This window comes from Rhinolophus sinicus, linkage group LG12, assembly GCF_036562045.2.
Source record: "Rhinolophus sinicus isolate RSC01 linkage group LG12, ASM3656204v1, whole genome shotgun sequence".
Lineage (NCBI taxonomy): Eukaryota > Metazoa > Chordata > Mammalia > Chiroptera > Rhinolophidae > Rhinolophus > Rhinolophus sinicus.
In genome coordinates, this window is record NC_133761.1 from 37,885,839 (window position 1) to 37,910,266 (window position 24,428).

A 24,428-nucleotide genomic window follows, 5' to 3' on the forward strand; every position below is an offset into this window, starting at 1 on the left:
TCTGATGAAATTGTTTTACATTTTCAGGAATAAGAATGTATACTCATTTATTAGATGGGAATTTGGTAAAACTTTTATAGAATTTTTAGTGATTTATGGTTTTCCATGTTTTCTAAGCAACATTCCACCAAATTACAGCTTTCCAAAAGTTGTAGTACTATGTATAGCTTTAGTATGACAGTTTTGTTTTAAAACCAGAATCAGGCTGAATGTAGCTTTCTTTTTAAAGCTAAAATTTATGCTTTTTGTATAGTTGCAATACACTGATATCCTAGGTTCCCATTAGCTTTAATCAAGAGTGATTATTCTCTTGTTAAAAAGTAAGTTTATGTATTAAATGATGAAACTTCAGGTTGTAGTAAAAGTGGAAAAAAAATAATGGAAAAAAAGACTTGTTTTTTAATTAAGGCTTTACAGAATAGAATTTGCATTTAATCAGAACAACTATCTAGGACCCCTTTCTGGTAATGAAAGCATGGTGTCTTAACGTAAAAGAAGCAAGTGCAATTGTTAAGTATTTTGTTTTTTGTCATCTACTTCCTATTACAACCTCAACTAGGTATGGTGCATTAATTAATATGAAATACTTTTGAAATGTGTAATTATTTCTTTTTTTAAACGGAACCTATAAAAAAAATACACTGCTAGACAGGATGTTCAAAACTGGTGTGAACAGTTTTTAAAGCCTTCGTTTTTGTCAGCGTAAATTTCCTTTAATTATTTTCCATGTCCAGTAAATTTCATTTTGAGGTTTTAATGTATGAAGCCAGTATAAAGTTTTGCAATTTAGTAATTCTGGATTCCAAGTCATTTAAGAAAAAATGGAAATTCAGAGTTTACTTAAGAAAATTAATTTTCTTCTTCTGTTACATCTAAGTCTTCATCCTCTTCATCATCATCTTGTTGATCCTTTCTTAGTCGACAGGTGGATACCTGTTAAAAAACATTTTTAAACATTCTAACTTAAAAATATTTTTACATGATTGGTATCTTTTTAATATACCCTTACAGAGAAGGGCACATAAAACATGTCCATAAGTAATCATTTTAGTGATGAAAATTTCCTACGAATTACTGTATTTTAAGGTGGAAAACAGTCAAAAGGGTTTTTTACTCATTTATGTTATTTTTTAATAAAAACGTGAAATTGACCATTTGATTTCAGTTGGCTACCAGTACTTTCAGAGAAAAGTATAGTTTCAGTATATTATGAATGTCAAAAATATTTTAGGTTAAATAATTCTTGGGTTGCAAAAACACATTTGAGAATCATCAAAGGTATGGCAAAAATAAGATATTTCAACTAGGCAGTTGAAATATAAAAATTTTAAAAATACTGTTATTTACATGGAATGAGTTGAGAATCTGAATTCACCACTTGGCTTTAAGTTCTACTGTTACCACTTAGGTCATCTTATTTCAAACCTTTCTGAGGGGACATCCCAGGGGACATTTGGCAATGTCTGGAAACACTGTTAATTGTCACACTGGGTGTGTGTGTTTGTGTGTGTTACTGGCATCTTGTCAGTAGTGACTAGTAATGTTGCTCAACATCTTTACAATGCACAGGACAGTACTCCCCTCTCCCCACCAAATTTTCTGCCTCGAAGTTAATTGTGCTGAGGTTGAAAAATCCTGGGATAATGTATTCTAAAGTGCTACATACATGTTAGCTAACTTAGGTAACATCATTAGCTCTAAATAGTCAAAACTTTGTAGAGATGCATAAATATAAAACAGTAAATAAATGCTTAGGGAGAGTCAAATGAAAATAGAAGGTGTTGGGTTAAATTTACATAAAAGTTACATTTTGAAAATATTTTGCTCAATTTAAAATTCTGAAGGCAAGATATGAAAAAGGGCATAGCTCTCTAAATCAGGAGTTGGCAAGTTATGGCCCAGTTTGCCTGTTTTTTAAAATAAAGTTTTATTACAACACAGCCATATTGATTTGTTATATATTGTTTTTGGCTGCTTTTAGTTGGGACAGAGACCACATAGCCCACAAAACCTGATATTTTCCTCTGTGGTCCCTTAAGAGAAAAAGGGACCTGTTCTAGATACCAGGTAACTGAGGCTTTCTGGGTATAAAAGAAATGAGAATATTGGCTCTTTACTTAAAAGATCTGTGCTTCTGGATCTGGGATAATGTTCAGGAAAAGCCCTTTTTAGGTATAATTTCCATTAAATTGTGATGGGGGACTTATACCCTGGTCAGTTTGACTTCAGAATCTGTGCTCTTCATATACCAGAGAACAAATCTAGAATAGTATTCTGTCCTTTCTCCCTTTGCTCTCAAGTATTCTGCTTTAGGAGTATGTGTTATAGTATACAAAATAATGTAACAGCCGCACCTAGTGCAATCTAGTATTTTACGTAAGAGTAAGAGGCTAGGTTATATTAAGTCATATGACTTAAGGGAAACATTTTTAGTACTGAATAATTCCAAAGGAAGCAGCTCAAATTACGGTTTCTAGCTCACCTGTCCTGTTCCAGATACACACTTAGTGGACAGTGATCTCTGAAGAGGCGACTTTGAATTTGCTCTTACAATATCTAAACGAGATGAATAATCTGGTGGATACAGAGAACTTCGGAAAACCTGTTGGAATGATAAAACAACATTATAAAGTAGATACTAAACAACGTAAATCTAGAAAGCCATATTAAATTCCTTTCAGTTAAGATTTTTTTTAAGCAATGTCCCCCCTCCCGACACCCCCAGACAAAATTTCAATTACTTACTGTAAATTTAAAATAAAAAAAAAATATTTTAAGTTGTAAAGAGGAAAGCTACAAAATTCTATTTGAAGGATGTAAGATGATGATGGGTCCTGAAACAGTCACTTCAGAGATTTTGCTGGGGGGTAAAGTGAAAGTTCCTACCCTCAAAGAATATGCAAGCCAGTGGGGAGGCTGCAGGTCAAGACTTTGATTCTTTCTGTTCTGCCTATCCTCAACTCTTAGAAATCTAATGTCACTGCAGTTTTATAGTACATAACATAAGAGTAAACTGGGGCCACTATAATTTATGGATTCCAATCTCTCTAGGATCTAAATGCCATTACTTGTCAGTTCTTTTTCCTTAAAGCAGTAGTTCCAAATCCTACCACTTTAAACCTCCCTATCTTTTCCCCTATTTCTCTAACATAGAGACTAATAAGGTTTGTATGTTAGAGAAATGGGGGGGCGGGGGGGGAAGAAATCAGATGTGAGTTTGCTCAACTTTCCTTCCTTTCTCAAGTCATCACCCCATCTTTTTCTTTAATGTCATTCTGATTCTTTCTAAGGTGCATTTTTCCTTTGTCCAAAATTTCAACCCACAAAAGCTTTCTTCACAGGGTCCCTCTCCCAGCAAACAAGCTCAAGATATTTATATATATTTTTATTTACTTCAAGGTATAACTTTAGTTCTTAAAAAACTTCTCAAATGTTCTACTTCATCTCCATTCGCCAATAAACTACAATTAGGCTTTCACCTTCCACTGAAATTTCTCTTGCCCAAAATCACTAACATCATCTTTTTGTCTTCATCTTGTCCTGAAACATATTTTCCATTCATCCCATCGCTAAACTCTTTTTATGTACAGACATATGTGCTAGCTGTCTTATTTCTTCACATCTCTCTTTTTTTACTGCTTACACCGTAAATATTTTGTAAAGGTATTCCTCAGGCCACTTTTCCTTTTTTGACACTTTTTTCTGAACATCTTATTTATACAGTGTTTAATTGCTACCCTTCAACCAATTCTCTGTAGACTCTCTTCTGGTAGCCATATTTATGCTCCCAGCTAGTTACCTTCTGTTCTCCTAGACCAGCACTGTGCAATAGGACTTTGTGAGATGATGGAAATGTTTGCTCTCTGTGCTATCCAAAAAGGCCACATGAGGCTTCTGAGCCCTTGAAATGTGGTTCCTGTGACTAAGGAACTAAGTTTTTTGTTTTAATTTAACCTTAAATACATATGCCTAGTGGCTACTATACTGGACAGTGTAGCTCTAGAGTCATCTTTACAATGAAAGACATTACCATATACTTTGTAGACCAAGCTAGAAGCCTGGGCATTCTCCCTAAACTTCTCATTTGAGGTACTTATAGTTTAATTTCTGACTCTACATTTTTCTTCATAGCTTACTTAGATTTATCTTACTAAAGACCAAAATGTAATTCCTATACAAAAAACCTTTGTGGCTCCTGACTACCCAGAGTCCAGATGCCTTAGGTGACAACTAAGGCTTAAGTAAATCACCCAAACCTACCCATCACGCTTCACTTCTAGCCTCTATACCTATGGGCAGAACATGTTATAGTCTGACTCTGCAGTGCTGGTTCCTCATCCTGGAATTTCAGTAAACTTACTCATTCTTCAAGAGTTAAGTCAAATTCCGTCTTCTACTTTCCCCTATTCTCTAGTCAGTAGCTCCTACTGTTCATACCTTCAGTACTTCAGTACAACTTTCATCTCACTGTTTTGTAATTACGATACACATCTGTCTCCACAACTAGTTTTAAGTTCCTCTAGAGCAAGGAGCACTGTTCTATCTTGGTAACTTCCTAGCTTAAGACAGTAACCTAGTAAATTAAAGATGTTAATATGAACTTAATCCCCATGTTTTTGGGAAAAGAAGACAAACTAGAGGATGTCTTTACACATTTCTTTAAACCTTAGAGAAGTACGGAACAAAAGGAATCAAGGGATGAAACTTAAGAGGCAAGACTTGTATTTTAGGGTAATTCAGGCATGCTGGTTAGGTTACTCAGCAAGATACTAAGGACCCAATTATATTTTGATTCCAGACATGGAACACTGGCATCCTGGAATAATACAAAAACTAGAGGACTTATTAACTGGTATTTAGAATGGATATATTTTTGTTAGAACAAAATTCCTTTTTTAACTTTTCTAGCAAAATGAAGTTAAAAAGTGGGAAATGAAAGACAATATACAGCCCTTGGGATAAAAGTCTAAACCAGTTAAGTATTAAAATTAATCTCTTACTATAAAACCACAGGTTTACAGAATATTAATTTATTGGCAATAATGCGTTTTCCAGTATGGTCCAGATCTTTTCTAGGAGTGTCTCAAGATCTGAATATGCTCTGAAGTTACTGCACAGACAAAATAGGCCTGATAATACTTTTTATATGAAGAACAAATAAGGTAAGATGGTTTGTGATATACCTAGATGCCTAACTGCAAAAGAGTAGTTGCTGCCAGAATGTCTCGGCAGTTCTTATAAAGCACGGACTACCTAAGAAAAATAGCAAATTATATCTCTGCCCCTCCCTGTATATTTTCTGTGTGATTCCAACAAATCTTGTCTTTAAGGGATCCTTCCTCTTCTTGGTACCTATATGATACAATTTTACTTCCCCTGGTTCTACACCTCTCCCCAGATTGTTCCCTCTTCTCACAATTTCTGTATGATACAATAGTAATAGTTTATGCCTATAATTCATTATGCCTCAGGACCTCTATGTATCTAGCTGTACCCTCTGCCTAAAAGTTGTTGTCAGGCATCCTCCTATATGTTCTTTAAGCTTCTAATTAAGAAATCATTCTTTGATTCTTAAGGCTATTTAGAATCCTCCGTTCACATTACACCCACAGCAGACTATTTGGGACTGGTCACATAATAAAACTTAAATAGTTACACAGTATATTACTTTAATATCTGAACTCCCTGGTAAATTTTTAAGTTTCGTTTGACAACTTGGACCATTTCCAACTTATGATACTAAATTCTCAACACTTAGAATGGCATTTAACAGGTGTTCAGTAAACAATTGTTGAATGAACATTTTATGAGGTAAGTACTATAACCATCTCCATTTTAGAGAGTAGGATGCTGAAGTGTTAACTTGCTCAATATTTTCCCACCGGGAAAGTGGTGAAGTTGATACTCAAAAACACATCTACCACATAGTCCTGAGAGCTTTAGTTTTTTATGAATCTCTCCTCCCACAAGCTATCTATGTAGCTGATTAAAAGCAGTGGTAAAAGAAGTTGTAATGGAAGTATGACAAAAAAGATACCTATGATCCCTGGAATGAGAAGGAAAATCTTAGGGTACAAAAGGCTTGAAGAAACTTTAGAGTCAGTGAAATGGCATGCCAAGAGAATTATTAATAGAAAAAGGAGACTGAAAGTACTTGTAAAGGGGACTCCAGTCTTGTAGGAAAAGTGGGGGATCAGTTTTGAACCTGCTACTCAATGCAGTATTGTTTACGCAGGAAATGGTTTGTGTCACTCATCGAGAACCACTTTTCTGGCAGTATAGTGCAGAGAAGATAAAAACTGTCTGTAGTAAGGCTTCTGGGTTTGGCTACCAGCTATGTTACTTAGCTATGGGACCCTCTGGGAAGTTTCATAACCTCACTGTGCCTCAGTTTTCTTATCCATAGAAATGAGGGCGATAAGTATTTTTATCAAAGTTGATGGGAGGATTAAAATAATATAATCAAAGTACATAGATAGTAGCTGGTCCAAAGTAATCACTATATAAATATTTGCTATTTTATTTTTAAAATGACAGCTTAATATATTTTTTTAAAAATAGGACATGAAAAGGAGTGAAAATTAAGAAACTTTAGGTTCAATATTTGGAAAGAATGGACACTTAGGAAGTCATGCATTGACAACCAGTAAACAGAAATATCATGCGCATGCATAAATAATATAAAACTGTGAGACAGATTTTGGCATGGAAAAGATATACACATACTAAAAACATGTGCCTTCATTTTAGTCAAGCTATAATCAGATTTTACTGTAGTAAGTTTCCTGGAACTAATGGGAAAAGAAGACCCAAGGGATTTCTGTGGATAGTTAGGTTAAAAAAAAAATTGGGATCTTCAAAATTGTCAAATGACAGACACTCCCAAATTCTATCACTTAATACAGAATTCTGGTTATATCTTGAGAATACATGACCTTTTCCACTTCTATAGAGATAACATGTACAAAGTATGTCTTGAATATTTCAGCAAAAAATACTTTTGTGCCTTTTTTCTCCCTCTCTTTGAAGGTAAGAGGGTAGGACATTTACTCTTCAGATATGCTTATTGAAGCCAGGCTTTGATATTTAATTACTCTAATGTTAGCTGACCAGTCACATTTATTTGCATTTAACTGTCCGTACAAAGCAAGATTTATATATAAAACTACACTTATTTCATAGTTGACTGATTAAGTCATACAAAACTGGTTAGAATCCCGATTCTGCTATTTATTAGCTAAGTGGCCACGGGCAAGTTATTTAAGCCTCTAAACCTGTTTCTGTATTGTAAATGAGAATAATAGCACCTGCCTCACAGGGTTGTGTGAGAAGTGAAAGAAACTTAGGGTACTGTGCACTCAAATGTTAGCTCAAATCAGTGAATGTTATTTTTAGCACACGTAAGTGACTTAAATCACCAGTCAAAATGATACATTTCATGTAATGGCTTTATTCAGATTATAATTTACTATGGTTATACTGAAAAATTAAAATTTTTCAGAATTTTACCATGGTTAAACTGAAAAATTAAAAATAAATAGAAAATCATAAAAGTTCAGCTATTTGGGACTGCACACAATAACAACTAAACCATTGTAGTGTTCTAAATAAAGATATTTTTAACCAAACAAATGCTCTCTTTTAAACATTTCCATATTAATAGAAGAATTGAGCTAAGATAGACATAGTCCTACCTCTAAATCTTCTTCTTCATCAATCTTTTGTATATTTTGGTAGGCAGCAGTGTAGACCTCTAAAGCTTTGCCATGAAATAACATTTCAATAGTGATGAATTCTGACAATATAGCCTAAAAAACACAAAGATTTGAATTCAAACAATCATATAAAAATTTCTTTGTGAATGTAGTAAATTTATTCCTTACTATATTCTTGCCATTTTCTGAAATAGGTTATCTGTTTTTCTACAGGGCAAATAAAGTATAAAAAGGAAATAATAAAAATAGTTGCCTTTAAAGACCTTTTGCAGCAAAATCTTCAAATTAAACAAAATATGTCCTATCTCACAATTTATTTTCTTAGTTCTATTTACATCTTGTTGTTGATATATGTGATAAAGAAAAAGATAACTAAAATGTGTGCCATTATTTAGTCTGTTACCACATGCCTATAAGTATTAGATAAAGCAGTTCAGTTCTGAAGCTGGTATTTTAGCAACTCTAATCGATTTTAGTTTAAACAACAATGTTTTTTAAACAGGAATTATATCCTTCATATTTCTGATTATGTTACTTATATTCTCTAACCATAACTGAATTCCCTGTTAATAATGATACTCCTACCACTGATAATAGCAGCATACATTTGCAAAGCACTTTCTAGCTTATAAATAAATAATATGATGTGCCCAATGCTGCTCACAGCTAGAATGTTCAAGCTTGGATCTGATTCCTCAAAAGTTATAGCTTTTGCTCATTATACTGTGCTGTTCTTGCTGGGTACAGTCATTTTCTTCACTAATAAACTGCAGGTAATCTCTATGAGCATGATGACAACTTATGACAAGGAAGATCATGAGCAAAGAATGATGTGCATGTTGATCTAAGCAGAAGTAAGATAATTGGTAGGTAGGGAAAGGATACAAAGCAGACAAGTTTTCAGTAAAATAGGATCTTACCCTTTTGTTAATTATCTTGTCCCTTATCAAATGAAAAATCAGAGCATTAATGTAGAGAGAAGTGGGCAGAATAAGAACCAAACATTCTACTTAAAGGGGGCAAGAGAAAAGGGAGGGGCTAAGCCACAGGCAACAGTCAAATACCGTGTTTCTCTGAGAATAAGACCTAAAAATAAGACAATCAGCTCTACTGCGTCTTTTGGAGCAAAAATGAATATATGACCCGGTCTTATAGTAAAATAAGACTGGGTATTATATAAGACCTGGTCTTATAGTAAAATAAGACTGTGTCTTATGTTAATTTTTGCTTCAAAAGACACAGTAGAGCTGATTGTCCAGCAGTTCTTATTTTCGGGGAAACACGGTACCTGTTTTCCTTATTCCTGCTGTTCCGTGTTAACCACCAGACAGGAGTGTTCTTGCCCTTGGAAGACAGCCATGCAGATATCCCTCAGTGTCCTGTGATGTGTTTTCTCCATTTCTATTCTTTCTTAAGGATTGAAAAAATATTTAATGAAGTACTAACAGGCTTCTGATCGCTACTCAATGGAAACATCTGTAGTTGAAAGTATCCCTTCTGGGCTGCCAAGCACAGATGTCATTCTGACTGGACTCTGGGATAAGAGACTCAGAACTATATGACTAATAGTGACTCTTACTATCACTTCATATAGGTCATAGAGGGCTCTGTTAAACTGGACTGGCAACTGACAACAACATGATGATAAGATACAATCTTGGATTTCACACCAAGAACCTCCTGATACCCAGCAATATCTTAGAGGTGAAATGGCTTTTGACTAGGGCTGGGACTTAGTCTCTTAGTTGTCAGTCTTCCTAAGATAGTTGGCTAGCTAGAATGAGTCAGGTGCCCTTTAGGAGCATGGAAACTCCTAGAGGGTAAACAGCAGAACTAGGAGTCAGTCAGCCAAAATACTAAGGATCCCTAGTTGTAGATTCTTGGTCTGCAGCTCATTTTAGGTAACAGGAACAATCAAGCACAGGCTTACATCTTTCCTTCTGAATCTTAAAGATTCTCTACATTTAGTAAATAAAGAGCTAAATATAGACATAGTTCGACTTTATTCAAGGCTAGAACAGAAATTTTTTCAATTAGGCTTAGAATTAGAGAATAAGCCCTGCGACTTGTTGAAAGTGAGTAGAGGGAGCTGGCGAATATATATTGTAGAATGTCAAATACTCAATTCTGTTCACTTATGTGGATGTCTGTACAGGCATACCTCATTTTATTGCGCTTTGCTTTAGTATGCTTCACAGATAGTGTTACTTTTTACAAATTGAAGACCATCCTCCACCAGCAAAAAGATTATGACCCTCTGAAAGCTCAGATGACAGCATTTTTTAGACTTAAATGCTATTGCACACCTAAGAGAATATAATATAAACGTAACTTTTATATGCACTGGAAAGCCCAAAAAATTCATGTGATTAGCTTTACTGTAATATTCGCTTTATTGCAGTGGTCTAGAATTGAACCTGCAATATCTCCGAGGTATGCCTGTACTTACATGGAGAGAGAAGAGGTGTTTGCCTTACTCTATAAATGCACCTGAGAAATAAAATAGCCTCAAGTAAGAGATTAAGTTTAAATCACTCAAATAAGTGGGGTATTATCTCCTATTTTTAAATATTTCTACAAATGGACATTCTAAGTCTTTAATAGACCATCACACTGTTTAATAACTAGTGAAATCCAAACATTTACAACCTTATTACACCTAAATCTGTAGGTTTAGGCTTAATTCAAATTATTCCACTGCAGTAACTTTGTGGAATATGCAAACATTTAAACATTTTCAAATATTTGAATGTTATTAAATAACTGATGCTGAAAATCTCTGAATGTTATGTCATCTCTGAACTAACAATTCTTTAATACTAGCATTTTATAGGTGTTACACTCCCTGTAGTTTATAAGCCCTGAAAAATACGTAGATATATATCTGTCACTAAAGAAAGATACATTATTTGTTTATTCATATCCTCTGAAAAGAGAATGTATTACATTCTCATTTTAAGACAGTGATCAACTTTGAGTCTGTAGCATTTTCCAATCTCAGAATTTAGTTTCAGTTAGTGATAAAAAGGCACTTTAAAAAAAGCATATATTTAATTTATAAATGACTATTATTTACTATATGGAAGATGGGGGAAATCTTAAGTTTTCTGATACTTTGGTGTAGTTCTTTGTGGTTTGAACTTATTTCTTGACAAAACTTACATAACTCTTTAAGATGGGAATGCCCGTGTTAATTTTTTATACTGTTTATGTGAGAAACAGTGATGGGGAATCAGTGGCACTGCTAAGCTAGTCTTAGATTTGGAATTTTTGACCAAAGAGCCATTAAGCCTAAAGATTATCACAAAGGAGAATTATATCCCTGAGGACAATGAGGAGGAAATCTGCCAGTTATACTCTTATGTTTCTAGCTAGAATTTCATATAACAACCAAAAACGGGCAGAAGGGAGAATAAGGTTAGATGACTACTGGTATAAGAAAGAACATGAAAAGCATTATGTTTTAAAATAAAATAGGTGCGGTGAGTCACTAGAAACGTGGTGGAATTTTGTAGGACCCAATCATATTTAGAAATAATTTTCCTTAAATACAGTTAACTTTCAATGATTTTATGTGATCTGCTTATCTGGAGTGGGTCAGTATGGTCATGGACAGAGGCATCAATGAGTTACTTTGTTTCCCCCTTTTTCATTTTGTGTGACTAGAAGGCACATCATTTTTATTGGTGGGGGATGGGGAGCTAATCTGAAATTCTTTACCCATCCACAAGTATGCTGTGAAGGATAGCATAGTATTTAAGAATATGTACTGTGGATTAAGATAAACATGGGTTCAAATCATGAGTGAAACATACCAGCTATGTAATATTAAACAGTTTATCTGTTCTTTCCCCCCATTTTCCTCGTCTGTACAATGAGGATAACAATAGTATCAACCTCATAGGTTTTGCCTTAAGGATTACATGAGTTAATTCAAGAAAAGGTATAGTATGGTAACGGGCTCGGAGTAAGTACTCAATACAAGTTAGGTATTTTTATTGCTCAAGAAGTAAACCAGTTAAATTAGAAAATGTTCCTTATCCTAATATTAATATTAAAGCCTCTATCTAGTTTAATTAGCAAGCAGGATATTTAACAGAAGTTATAAATTGCCTTATTTTGGCAAATAAAGGGGAAATAACAGCTCTCCAAAGTAGAGGCTATTCAATAAATGATGTCAGAAGAACTTTCTATCCATAATAAAGTTAGATATCTACCTCATACCATATGTAAAACACACCTGCCAGATAAAATATTTAAATATTTAAAATACAAAAAGTCATATAAATATCAGAAGAAAATGTAAGTAAATATTTATGTAATTTTGAGGATGAAAACAACCTTTTTAAGCATGACACCAAGGCAGAAACCAAAATGACCAATAGATTTGGCAACAAAAATAAAACTTTAAAATCGGCAACACACAATAAGCAACAAAATGGGAAAATACATTTGGAACATATCTTCTCTTTAATATAAAAGGTTAGTTTTCTAAATATTTAATATAAAAGGTTAGTTTTCTAAATATAAAGAATCTCTACAAATTAACAAGAAAAATGCCAACACTCAATAACATAGGCTAAGGATAAGCGTGAGTAATTTACTAAGGAAGAAATAAAATATGTCGTTAAGTATATGAAAATAATACTCTGCTTCAATAGTAGTAAAAATGCAAATTAAGACACTAAATTTTTCACCTAGTAGATGGGCTTTTAAAAATACTACTAATCATTATATTGGAGTGCTCAAGCAAGGTTTTGTAGGCATGTAAACTAGTTTGAGCTTGGTGGACAGAAGTCTAAAAATAGCTATTAAAATTGAAAGTATGTGCTCTTTGAATCAGAAGTACCACTTTTGGTAATTTAGCCCAAAAGAATAAACGGGCCAGCAAAAAAGCTGAGGTTTAATGATGCAGTAAGATCTATAACTGCAAAAATAACCTCAACGTCCACCAATAAGGACTGGTTAAATAAACTAGTATATCCATATGGCAAAATACTAGGATACCAAAAAGGACAATATACTCGTAGATCTTTGTTTCTTAGCACAGTATGTCCCTGATATATTAAATTTTAAAAAGAGATGCCACATATAGTGTCCCATTTAACTGTGTAGGAGTAATATAACTATCTAGAAATAATATTAGCTTCCTCAAAGATGTTATGAGGAGTACATGAAGTTTATCCACATAAAATACCTAGAATGTGGGACATAGTCAATGCCTAAGAAATGTGTGTTGTTGTTATACTTACACAGAAAAGTCTGAAAGGATATAAACCAAAACACTATTTCTGATTAGTGGGATTATTATATTTTTCTCAATTTTATTTAAAAAATTGTGATTTTTATAAGAAAAATAAAGCTATTAAAAATTAAATTTAGAAGATGTTTCTTGTTCATGTTAGCTACTTTACCACATACTGAACTGTCCCTATCTGTTTAGGAGTGACCCCTGGTCAAGATCCTTTTTGTAAATCTGAGATTCCCTTGACACTCACCATTATAGCTGGTGACTTTTCCTATTACCTGGGAAACAAATGGGACTGTGATTTGTCTTCTACATTCTGTACACTAAGCTCCATACCAGCTTTTCTCAGAAAGACAAATTCTTTGCAAGGTTCCTATGAAAACTCTTCATCTAAAAATTGTGTTATCTTGCTGATTAATGCTGTTAACCAAAATTCAGATGGACTTGTCGATTAAACCCCACCTCAAACATGGTAGTACAGTTATGAGTAGTGAAGGACATACAGAACAGAGATTCAGAGCACTAACAGACTCTGGTATTGATTTCTGGAACTAATTTCTGAGAGTTTGCTAGAGTCATGGGGGTCAGCATTAAAAGTGTAGGTTGTCGCAGATGACATGATCTGGTATATAGAAAATCCTAAGCAATCTACTAAAAAACTATTAGAGCTAATAAATGAGTTCTGCAAGGTTGCAGGATATAAGATCAGTGTACAAAGCCTATTATTGACAATGAGCAATCAAAAAATGAAATTAAGTTAACGATTTCATTTATAATAGCATCAAGAATTTAAAATACTTAGGAAAAAGTTTAAGAAGCACAAAACTTATATTCTGAAAACTACAAACATTGTTAAAAGAAATTAAGGAACATGGAAAACATCCCATATTTATGGATTGGAAGAATTAATCTTAAAATGGCAGTACTCCCCAAATTGACCAAATTGATACAATCCCTATCAGCCCAGCTGACAGTTTTACAGAAACTGACAAGCTGATTCTAAAATTCATACTGAGTTGCAACAGATCCAGAGTAGCCAAAACAATCATAAAAAAGAGCAAAAAGTTAAAAACACACACCCTGATTTTAAAATTTACTATAAAGCATTGCTAACTAATCAAGATAGAGTGGTAGTAGCATAAGGAAAGACATAGGTCAATGAAAGAAAATGAGAGTCCAGAAACAAAATCATGTCAACTGATATAAATATTTAAAATAATAAAAAATCAATAAGGGTGCTGAAACTATTCAGTGGAGAAAGAATAGTCTCTTCAACAAATGGTGCTGGGACAACTGCATAGTCATGTGCAAAGAAATCAAGTTTAACCTTTAGCTCACGCCATATACAAAAATTAAATGGATCAAAGACATGAAACAACAAAACCTGTTAGGAAAACACAGGGATAAATCTTCATGATCTCAGATTTGGCAGTAGATTCTTAGATATGACTAGATTCTTAGATATGACACTAAAAACAGAAGCAGCAAAAGAAAAAATAGATACATTGGATTTTAATTCAAAACTTATGCTTCAAGGAACACCACCATCAAGATAGTAAAAAGAATCTATGGAATGGGAAAAAATAATGTAAATCATACATCTGACAAGGGACTCATATCAAAATATATGAAGAACTCTTACAAACCAGTAATAAAAAGACAACCCAACTAAAATAAAATTGGACAAAATTTGAATAGACATTTCTTCAAGGAAGACATAAAAAAGGCCAATAAGCATCAGCAGGGAAATGTAAATCAAAACCAGAATGAGATACTACTTCACACTAGGATGACTATAATGAAAAAGTCCAATGAACAGCAAATATTAGTGAGGATGCAGATAAATTTGGAACCCTCATATACTTCTGATGCAGCCACTCTGGAAAACTGGCAGTTTCTCAAATGATTAAAGATAGTTACCATATGATCCAGCAATTCAATTAGGTGTATACCCAAGAGAAATGAAAATATATGTCCATACAAAAATTTGTATATGGATGTTTATATCATTACTCATAATGGCCAAAAGGTAGAAATAACCCAAATGTCCAGCAGTTGATGAACAGATAAACAAAATGTGACAATATCCATACAATGGAATACTATTCAGCTGTAAAGAGGAATGAAGTACTGATACACATTGGAAGTATAATGCTAAGTGAAGCAAACCAGTTACAAAAACCATGTATTTTAGGATTCCATTTATATGAAATGTCTGGAATAGTCAAATTCACAGAGACATGAGATTAGAGGTGGTTGCTTTAGGGCTGGAGTAGAGGTGTCGAAGGAGCAGGGAGGTAAAAGCTAAAGTGTACTAGGTCTTTGAGGTGATGAGAGTGTTCTAAAATTGAGTGGTGATGTTTCTATATATCAACACACTAAAAACCACTGAGTTGTACATTTTAAATGGGTGAACTGTATGGTATATGAATTATATATCAATATTTTAAAAAGTGGGTGTCTTCCTATCTTTCTTTTTTTGTGACCACCAGGAGACTTCCCTTTTCTAGGGGCAAGATGTAACAGGTAAAGAGAAAAACTTGGAAGCCCTTTTCTCTGTGTACCCTCCACTGTGTCCCTCACTCCATGTTCTGTTGCTTCAGGAAATACCAGGTAGTAGGAATTGTAATAGGGAATTAGGCACTCACTCACTCTGCCCGTTTATATACCATTGTTTCGTTAAGAAAATAACATTTGATGCATTTTTATTTATAATATCTTCATACAGACTATAGGCTAAAAAAAAAAATCAGAGTAATTTTCATAAATTGAAATAAAAAGACTAAAAAACATGTACGGGACCTTAACAGTTACTTTATTACCTTTATATCCTTTATTTTCTGCTTTTCAAAATTGTCAATAGTTTCCTCCAGATGACGAGTTGTTCGGGTAGCATCCATTGTAGCTCTCTGTAATTCAGTTTCTGCCTACACAGTAGTACCCAACAAAAAATAAAAAAATTAAGTCAGAATCCCTTCTTTTAAATCTATTTGTAAATGCTACCATTGCAGTATTGATTTTTTGATATAAAGGCATAACAGTGTAAATGTTCAATAATATGTTTTGCCACATAAAACAAAATATGTAATAAGCACATGCAGAAAAAAGAACGTTAAATCTATTAAGTTAAATGATTCATGATCTCAAACAAATCAAAACTCACTTTCTACAAAACGATTTTTCCCCTAAATCACCCTTGAATAATTTACTATAAAACTATTTGCTTCATTTTCTACTGCTTTCACCTGTCTCACTGTGCCATCTATCATACTGTTCTTTTTCTCTTGACTCTCTCTCCCCTTTAACCTTGTCTCCCCAAAATAGAAAGGTCCTGTGATTTATTTCCAGTTTTCTAGTTCTCCAAATGTATTAAATGTTTCTAATTCTGTAATATGCACCAGCCACATGCAGCCATTTATACTTAATTAAAATTTATCTGATTTCTCAGTTAGTTTAGTCACATTTCAAGAGCTCAATAGCCATATATAGCTAGTGGCTACAGTACTGTAACATGCAGAATGTTTCCAATTTGATCATGTATATCTCTTAAAGCAGCTCTTCCTTTAGGACAATAGTTGCCCAAAAATGTTTCAGATTTTTTGTTAAACAGTAACAGAGAGATTTTAAAAGACAGCACAATTTTCTGTTTCAATTCTAATAAAGTTTTGTTTCCTATACTAGTATTATATTTGCTCAAAAGTATCACATATAATCATTAATAGTTAATTCATGGAAAAAATTTGCATCTATCATCAATGTTTTGTGACATAATATTCTGACATTTAGTCCTTGCTTTGTTTTTTTCAAGAAAATTTATAAATTGAAACAAGTAAAAGGGTTTACTATAAAGGCTCCATCTCGACACACCACTTTTTTACCCACCTGTGACTGAAATTTTTCATAAAGGAAAAAATACATTTCAAAGAGAACAATTATTTTCAATAAATTAAAACCATATACTTTTATAGAATTATATACTCTTGCAATTAGATTGTACATTAATTGTAACTTTATATTGGATATATAAACTTACAATAACGTAAATTCAAACACAATTTCAATATCCTAAGCATTTAAAAATATATTCATTTATACCTCTGTGTGTGTGCTTGCCATATAGGGTGTAAAGTTTTTTAAAACCATAAAAACTTTTAACTTTAATCATAACCAGTAACCAAAAATAATTATATTACTGGGTTTAGGATTTTAAAAAATATAACTTCATCACAGGAAATTCAAAAATAAATTAGAGCACCTTTGAAGATTTACCAGTTTGAAAAAATGTCTAACAGTTAGATGCAGGTTAACCTTTTACTAATGAGCATATTCAAGAAGACTAATACTGTTCACTACATGTAACTCATGCAATTGTTGTAACTACTTCCTTTTGACTTATGTCTTCCCCTTCCCATTTATTGACAATTTTAAAATTTGGAAGGGTAGTAGGTATATTTGGCTAAACTAGAAAAGAGTGGGGAAGCAGAAGTCAAAGCTAGAACATCGGTATCTTAATCTACCACCCTCCAGCAACTATTATTCATTTCCTAAAGTCTCAAATCCTCTTATTCCACCAACTTACCTAAAGTCACACAGCTATTTTTATCAAAGAAGACACAGATTTCTTCCTTTTGAAAATTCTTCAAAATCCTATAATGTACCAATTTGTGTAGGAAATGGTTTTGATTAAAATACTATAAGAAGACTGTGAATATCAGTATATTTAATAAAAGTACTCATGAGTGCAAAATGGCTTATAAAATGATGAGCCAGATTGGTGTTTTACAAATTGTGCCACAGGCAGCTTGTTAGAAGCCACTAGAGACCTTGGAGGTGAGTAGGCAGAGCCCTGGGATTCTTCTTTACCCCATCCTCTTGTACCAGAGCCACTCCATTTTATTTTATGTATTGAACTTTAACATGCTTATTTTGAATAGTGCAATGAATTTTAAGGGTCTATCTTGGTAAATATTCTATGATTTATGATTGAATACACACCCACATATAACATTTATATGTAGATTGTCCTTTATTTACTTGTCTCGGGTTGTCAGAATTCACTGGATTCACAGATCTTTTCCAATGAACATAGCAATTCACCTATTGCACTAATCTATTCAGCTGTTGCATTTTCCATTCCATGTGAACCTACAGACCTGCTTCATCTACAGTACAAAACTATATCCTCCACAGCAGTGTTTAAAGAAGAACATCTAAGTCAGAAACCCCTTTGTTTTAAGAATAGATTCATTTCTGTGTTGAGTGTCCATACTAATTCCCGATTCCACCTGGCCAAATGCTCAAGATTCCAGATGTGACATTTTTCTGCCTTCATATACTCCCCTCCAAACAACAAAACAACAAAATTTTGACCTCTGGCTTAATTCTTAAAAACTAGTGACTTTCCCTGGCCTCTGCCTTAGTCCCTATTTGTCAGTCATAAATTTTGCAGCATTCTTTGGTTGGTCTGACTTGCTTAAAACCCATACTCTAATCTCCAGTTTGCAGATCGTAAGCCTCAACTACTGTCCAGATGTTCCTGTCCCAGCCTCCAATGGGTAGTCCCAGCCCTGTGGCTGCCCATTTTTGTTTATTACAAGGTTGGGCATATGTACCTTTGGTCCAAAGGAAGGAGGACCAGGCAACTGGCGTAGCCCCAAATCACTGCTCAAGGGATTCCCCTCAGGAATGGAGGTGTTCTGGAACCTCAAATGCCCCCAAAGAGCCACTCCTCATGTGGTTTCTGGCTGAGCTGGGCAGTAAAAACCTTAAGGAGGTAGGAGGGAGACATAGGAATGGGAAAAAGAGGCAGCAGGATCAGTTAGTACTTTCTATACAATTATACCTATCCTAGTTGCTGGCAATTTACCAGACACTATTTTCTATTTAGTTAAGAACAAGGTACATTCCAGTTTAAGCAATAGTCATTCTTAACAGAACCATGTTACAGTAGACACTCCCTTCTAGATCCCTTTGTGTCCAGCTATGAAATCAACTATACTCGAGTCTCCTGAGGGTCTTGGCTGGAAGTTATTAATTGTGATTTCACAGGTGAAGGGAATTATAATGGAGAAACTATTTTTCCTTTTCTTAAAAGCAAGACAGACAGCACTGATGTATATGTATTATGATAAATGACAGATCTTTAAGTTTTAGAATTAATATTTAGTCATTATGTAAAAACTCAGAAATTTGAATTTATTCTTTATAAAAACATCTACATTTATGAGTTTTATTTTTGAATATCATGGAAAACTATAAGGGGACTGAATTAGGTAATGTATTCTCTTTAAAATAATTTCTATAGTGAGAATTCATAAATGCATGTTTCTTTCAACCTTTATCTTCAAATTCTCTGCATATTTAAAAGTAGAAATGCGTAATTTCCATACACATTTACTTTTGTACCGCACACCTTACAAAATGTTTTTTAAAAGACCAAAATTCAAAGGATACAATAACATGTCGATCCGATGGGTTTCTCTGACGTGTTCTTTCTAACTGCGTTAACTGTTTAGCTTCTCGATTCCTTGCTGTTAATGTTGCTTTGAGGTCATCCTACAAATAGGCATTTTTTTTGTTAATAAAAATCTATAATTTAAGAAATAAAATACACACACTCTGTTTTAAGAATGGAAGAGTGGTCCTTGTTTGATCCAGGCATCATTACCAAAGGAATTATTACTATTGCATGATTAGTGTGTGCGTGCACACGTGTGCTTTAGTGTCCTCTCAAAATAACACAGACAAGATAATTTCAATGCAAAACTATAACCATATAAATATAAATAAATATATGTGTAAATTTTTTATTGTGGTGGTAGTTATATATATGTATGTATATATATATACCGGCGGTGCCAAAAAAATGTGTATACATGACTTGTATTCATCTTGTTATTGGTATATATTGAGTATTACAATTTTAATAGTTTTCCTTTCTTAAAATGTGTATACACTTTTTTGGCACCCTCTGTGTGTGTGTATATATATGTATATATAAATATATATACACATAAACAAACATGCATATATATACATACATACACATTTGTCAAAACTCGATGAACACTTAAAATGGGAGAATTTTATTACATGTAAGTTATATCTCAATAAAGTTGATTTGAAAAGTAGAACTTCGGGGATGTAATGTATAGCATGTTGACTATAGTTAATAGTACTGTATTGCATATTTGAAAGTTGCTAAGAGAGTAGGTCTTAAAATCCTTCATCACAAAAAATATTTTTGTAATTATGTATAGTGAAGGATGTTAACTAGACTTATGATCATTTCACAGTATATACAAATATCGAATCATTATGTTGTACACTTAAAACTAATATCCTATGTCAACTATACCTCAATAAAAAAAACTTTGTCACACTCATTTTTAGTCTACATGCTATTGGTTGCTTTAAAACAAAAGTATAAACTTATTGGGCCGGCCTGGTGGCTCAGGCGGTTAGAGCTCCATGCTTTTAACTCTGAAGGCTGCCGGTTCGATTCCCACATGGGCCAGTGGGCTCTCAACCACAAGGTTGCTAGTTCAATTCCACTACTCCCACAAGGGATGGTGGGCAGCGCCCCCTGCAACTAAAATTGAACACAGCACCTTGAGCTGAGCTGCCGCTGAGCTGCCAGATGGCTCAGTTGGTTGGAATGCGTCCTCTCAACCACCAGGTTGCTGGTTCGACTCCTGCAAGGGATGGTGGGCTGTGCCCCCTGCAACTAGAAAACGGCAACTGGACCTAGACTGAGCTGCACCCTCCACAACTAAGACTGAAAGGACAACAACTTGACTTGGAAAAAAGTCCTGGAAGTACACACTGTTCCCCAATAAAGTCCTGTTCCCCTTCCCCAATTAAAAAAACAAAAAAAGTATAAACTTATATTTATTTAGTAAAATAATTTGTTTATATATTCTGCATGACTATAAATATTAAATATTTTAAAGCTGCCATAATAAAATGCTTTATGTTGCAGTATACAGTATACTTAGTAAGCTTTAGACTGTATAAAAATGACTAAATACTACTTTGTACTTTTTATTGAAAGGACAGTTATTGGTAACCTTATATTCTTTGCCAGAATACCTAATAATAATAGAAAAATAATGAATTTACTTACTCGTTTCATTTTTACAATGGTTCCATAAGCTTTCAATGGTTCAACTACTTTGGCTTCAAGTCTTTCAACCTATTGAAAAATTATTATAAAATATAACTGAAAAGAAACAGACATGTCAAAATTTAATTCTGAAATAAAACCTATGCTGTTTAACCTGAAGGTCACCATTCAACTTACCTTCATAAATAAAAGAATAATCACCAGAAATTGATAAGACTCCAAATCTAAACTCAAACATATTAAAAAACATATTACTGTACAGTTAAGCTGTACAGTAACAATAAAAGCAGAAAAGCACCTGGTATGCAATATGACAAGACAATGTCTCAGGTTTCCAAGGAGTTCATCCTTGCCACACCATCATCTCTATATAACATGTCTATCTCAAAGTAGTAGCTTTGGGGTAAGTTTTAAGACATTTCAAATTTTAATATAGCTACCACTTTTAGTGTGTTTCACACTGTATGGGATACTTTATATACATTATAGCCAAAATGTAACAGCCCAACTTTCCAGATAAGAAAATCAAAGCTGAAAGATACAGCATATTGGAAACATTTAAAGCAACACAATCCTCAAAAACAAGAAAGCTTAATACTACACTATTAGCTGTGTCCCCCCCCCCCCAAGCCATTTGTAAATTATCAATGCTTAGAAAACATGATAAATTGTTTCAAGTATCGCTAAGCTGTCAAACTGTATAACTGATCTCTTATTTAGAATTAAACAGATTTTCTTAAACATTACAATTTTTATCACATTTTGAGTAGCTACTTCTTTTACTAATAGCACTAGGGGAAGGCACTAAAGAAATGGATTTTGTTTTAAAGCAAGTATACAGCATAAGAAAAATAATTCTTGGACGTTAAAATTTTTCAGGATAGGTATAACACAAGATGACATGTATTTACCTATTTAAAATGAACATGTATTATTTTTGTAGCAGGAAAAAAGCCTTTTCTGATGATACATGTTTGTGAGTACATTTGATGATATAACAGTAAGTACATTTCATATTGATTTTTCTCTAGCTTCTATAAATAAAATGTATATGACTTTCATTTTAAAAGAGTTTTAGGAAAACAAAATAATTCTTATTGAGCATTTAAATATTAGAAATACTAAATTTAAAATCATAAATATTCAGGATAGTTTAATCGATACCACTTTCAATAATCCTTACACTGATTACAGTGTAAGGATTATCCAAGTCTTATTTCTGTTCTTTTTGTCATGTACCTTTTATTCATTGTTCATTAGCACCTCCACCATTTGGTAAACAAGGGAAATTAAAAGGAGAACAAATGTAAATCAATTCACTTTGCTATTTGATAAACAGCATAAAGGTTTTCTAGAAACGGCTACTGAAATTACTGACTAAGATGAGATTTTAGGATTATCTGTGAGTATAAATTATTTCTGAAATAGTAAGTCCCCAGTTATATATGAGTTGCTTATTACAGAAAAAATATGACAACTTTTTCTAAAAAGTACACCCAAATGTAATTACTACTAAATGAATAGCACTTGTAGTTTCAAAAATCATTATACTCATTTTGTTTATGTGGGTTTTATTGATAATTGAATTTTTTCTTTTAAGCTTTAAGAAAGGACCAAAAGCACTGATGAGAAAAGTGCCAAAGAAGCAATGCAGCTCTAATTGGGCAACTTCTGACAAGTTAACCTGTATCTTGAAACCTAATATAGATACAAGTGAAAATGCTTATGAGGCATTAAAGGAATAAATAGGGCTTTTAAAAAGAAAACAGTTACACCACCATCTTCTTCCCTCCCACCAAGGAAAAAAATCACAAAGCCTCACTACTGGTTTGCATCCATAATACATAAATGGTTTTTTCCCCCCAATGAAACATTGGTCAACTTTTCAGAGCACAGAAGCAGCAAAGATCTCTTGCCTATTCATCATATATTCACTCACATTATCATTCCCAACATTTTCCATCTTCAGACATACTTTAAAATATACTTACATACACACAAAACAAATGTTCCTTTTCTTCTACATGACTACCCCTGTAAACAGCCACCTCTTGGCCAAAATTTGGGAAATGAAATGGGGAAATTCAGGACCACAAGACATCCTAAAATTTAATTTGAAAACAGTAAAATCACAGGAAGCTTGCCTTTAATAGACTCACAGTGTTACAGACATGAAAAGGTAGGTTTATCAAGTGTGTTCACCACTGCAGATGACAAGTGAGTCTTCATGGTTCCTTCATCCACTACTTCAGGGCTCATTCATAACAATGACACTCTGACCTCGTTCCATACCTCTGCTTGTCGATAATCCTGAAGTTTGGCAAACTCATCAGCAAAGTTTTTCAGGCCCTGCTTTAAATTTGGGGTCTCTGTAGAGGCATACACGTTAATTTCATTCACCAGGAGGTCTGCTTTGTCTCGCAGTCTGGCAGTTTTCCGCACATAAGCAGCAAAGATTTGGCACAGCTCTCCAAAATGCTTCTCCACATTTGTGACAGCATCTTGCAGTTGTCTGGTTTGAGCGTCCCTAGAGAAAAAGGTGACACAAAAAGCAAATCATTATTAGGGACGAGATGGCTTCATCTTCACGTTAATTTGATATGCAAACATTCCGGGGCATTTTGCAGCTTCTTGCGAGGCGGATTCCCCTCCTCTTTGTCTCCAATCGGGCCTGGCCTTAATATCCCGACAGTGTAGGCACACGAAGAGGCCTGGTCCTCGCCGCCGCGTCGTTGCGGGGTGGCGGCTGGCAGCTCAGGCAGGGCGTCCGGCTGCTTCCCGGGCATCTGCACCGCCGCGGCAATGCGGGGACCGGAGCCCGGGGAGCCTGAACGCGGGGACAGCCGGCCCGTTCCCGGGCTCCCCGCAGCCTCCGGGCCCGCTGCAGCCCGGGGAGGTAGGCCCCAGAGCGCAGCAGCGGGCCCCGGGTAGGGATTCGGCGCTGGAGAGAGGCTCCGCTTCCCTCCACCAAGCCCTCGCGTGTGGGGTACCCAGGGCAACTGGGGGCCCGTGGCTGTTACCGGTTTTCCAAGCTGCGCCTCAGCATCTTTTGCCTTGCCCACGGAGGGGACCCTGGACTGGGGCCCAACGACGGAGCGCTGAGACGCAGCGGCGTGCGCTGGGGCGCGAGCGGCTGCCGCCGGAGCCCGAGAGCCCGCCCCACGCGCCGCCACGCCTTCCTGGTGTTTCTACGGCAACCCTGCGCGCGCCCCCGCGGCCGAAGCGGGACTAGGTAGGAGCGCGACGAGGGCGCCAGGAGGGCCGAGTGGCCAGGGCCGGCCGGGGGCGGTGGCGTCCGCTGCCGCGCGCTCCTGCGGGTCTCCTGTATCTGCACCTCGCG

The 24,428-nt window shown here is 34.8% G+C and overlaps 1 protein-coding gene across 2 annotated transcripts; it reads right to left on the reverse strand.

The window, feature by feature from the left end:
- CIBAR1 (CBY1 interacting BAR domain containing 1) lies at nucleotides 1-24,428 on the reverse strand. Of its 2 annotated transcripts, XM_019718811.2 has the most exons (9): nucleotides 24,109-24,409; nucleotides 23,381-23,615; nucleotides 21,089-21,157; nucleotides 19,417-19,518; nucleotides 16,846-16,851; nucleotides 15,786-15,890; nucleotides 7,695-7,808; nucleotides 2,483-2,602; nucleotides 1-933 (listed from the first exon to the last, which is right to left on the reverse strand). In XM_019718811.2, exons 1-9 carry the CDS (start codon nucleotides 24,132-24,134, stop codon nucleotides 850-852), a joined length of 861 nt encoding a protein of 286 aa, XP_019574370.1. In that variant the 5' UTR covers nucleotides 24,135-24,409; the 3' UTR covers nucleotides 1-849. The 2 variants fall into 2 exon arrangements, with proteins under 2 accessions (XP_019574370.1, XP_019574371.1); XM_019718812.2 differs by lacking the exon at nucleotides 7,695-7,808 and having other exon boundaries at nucleotides 24,109-24,428.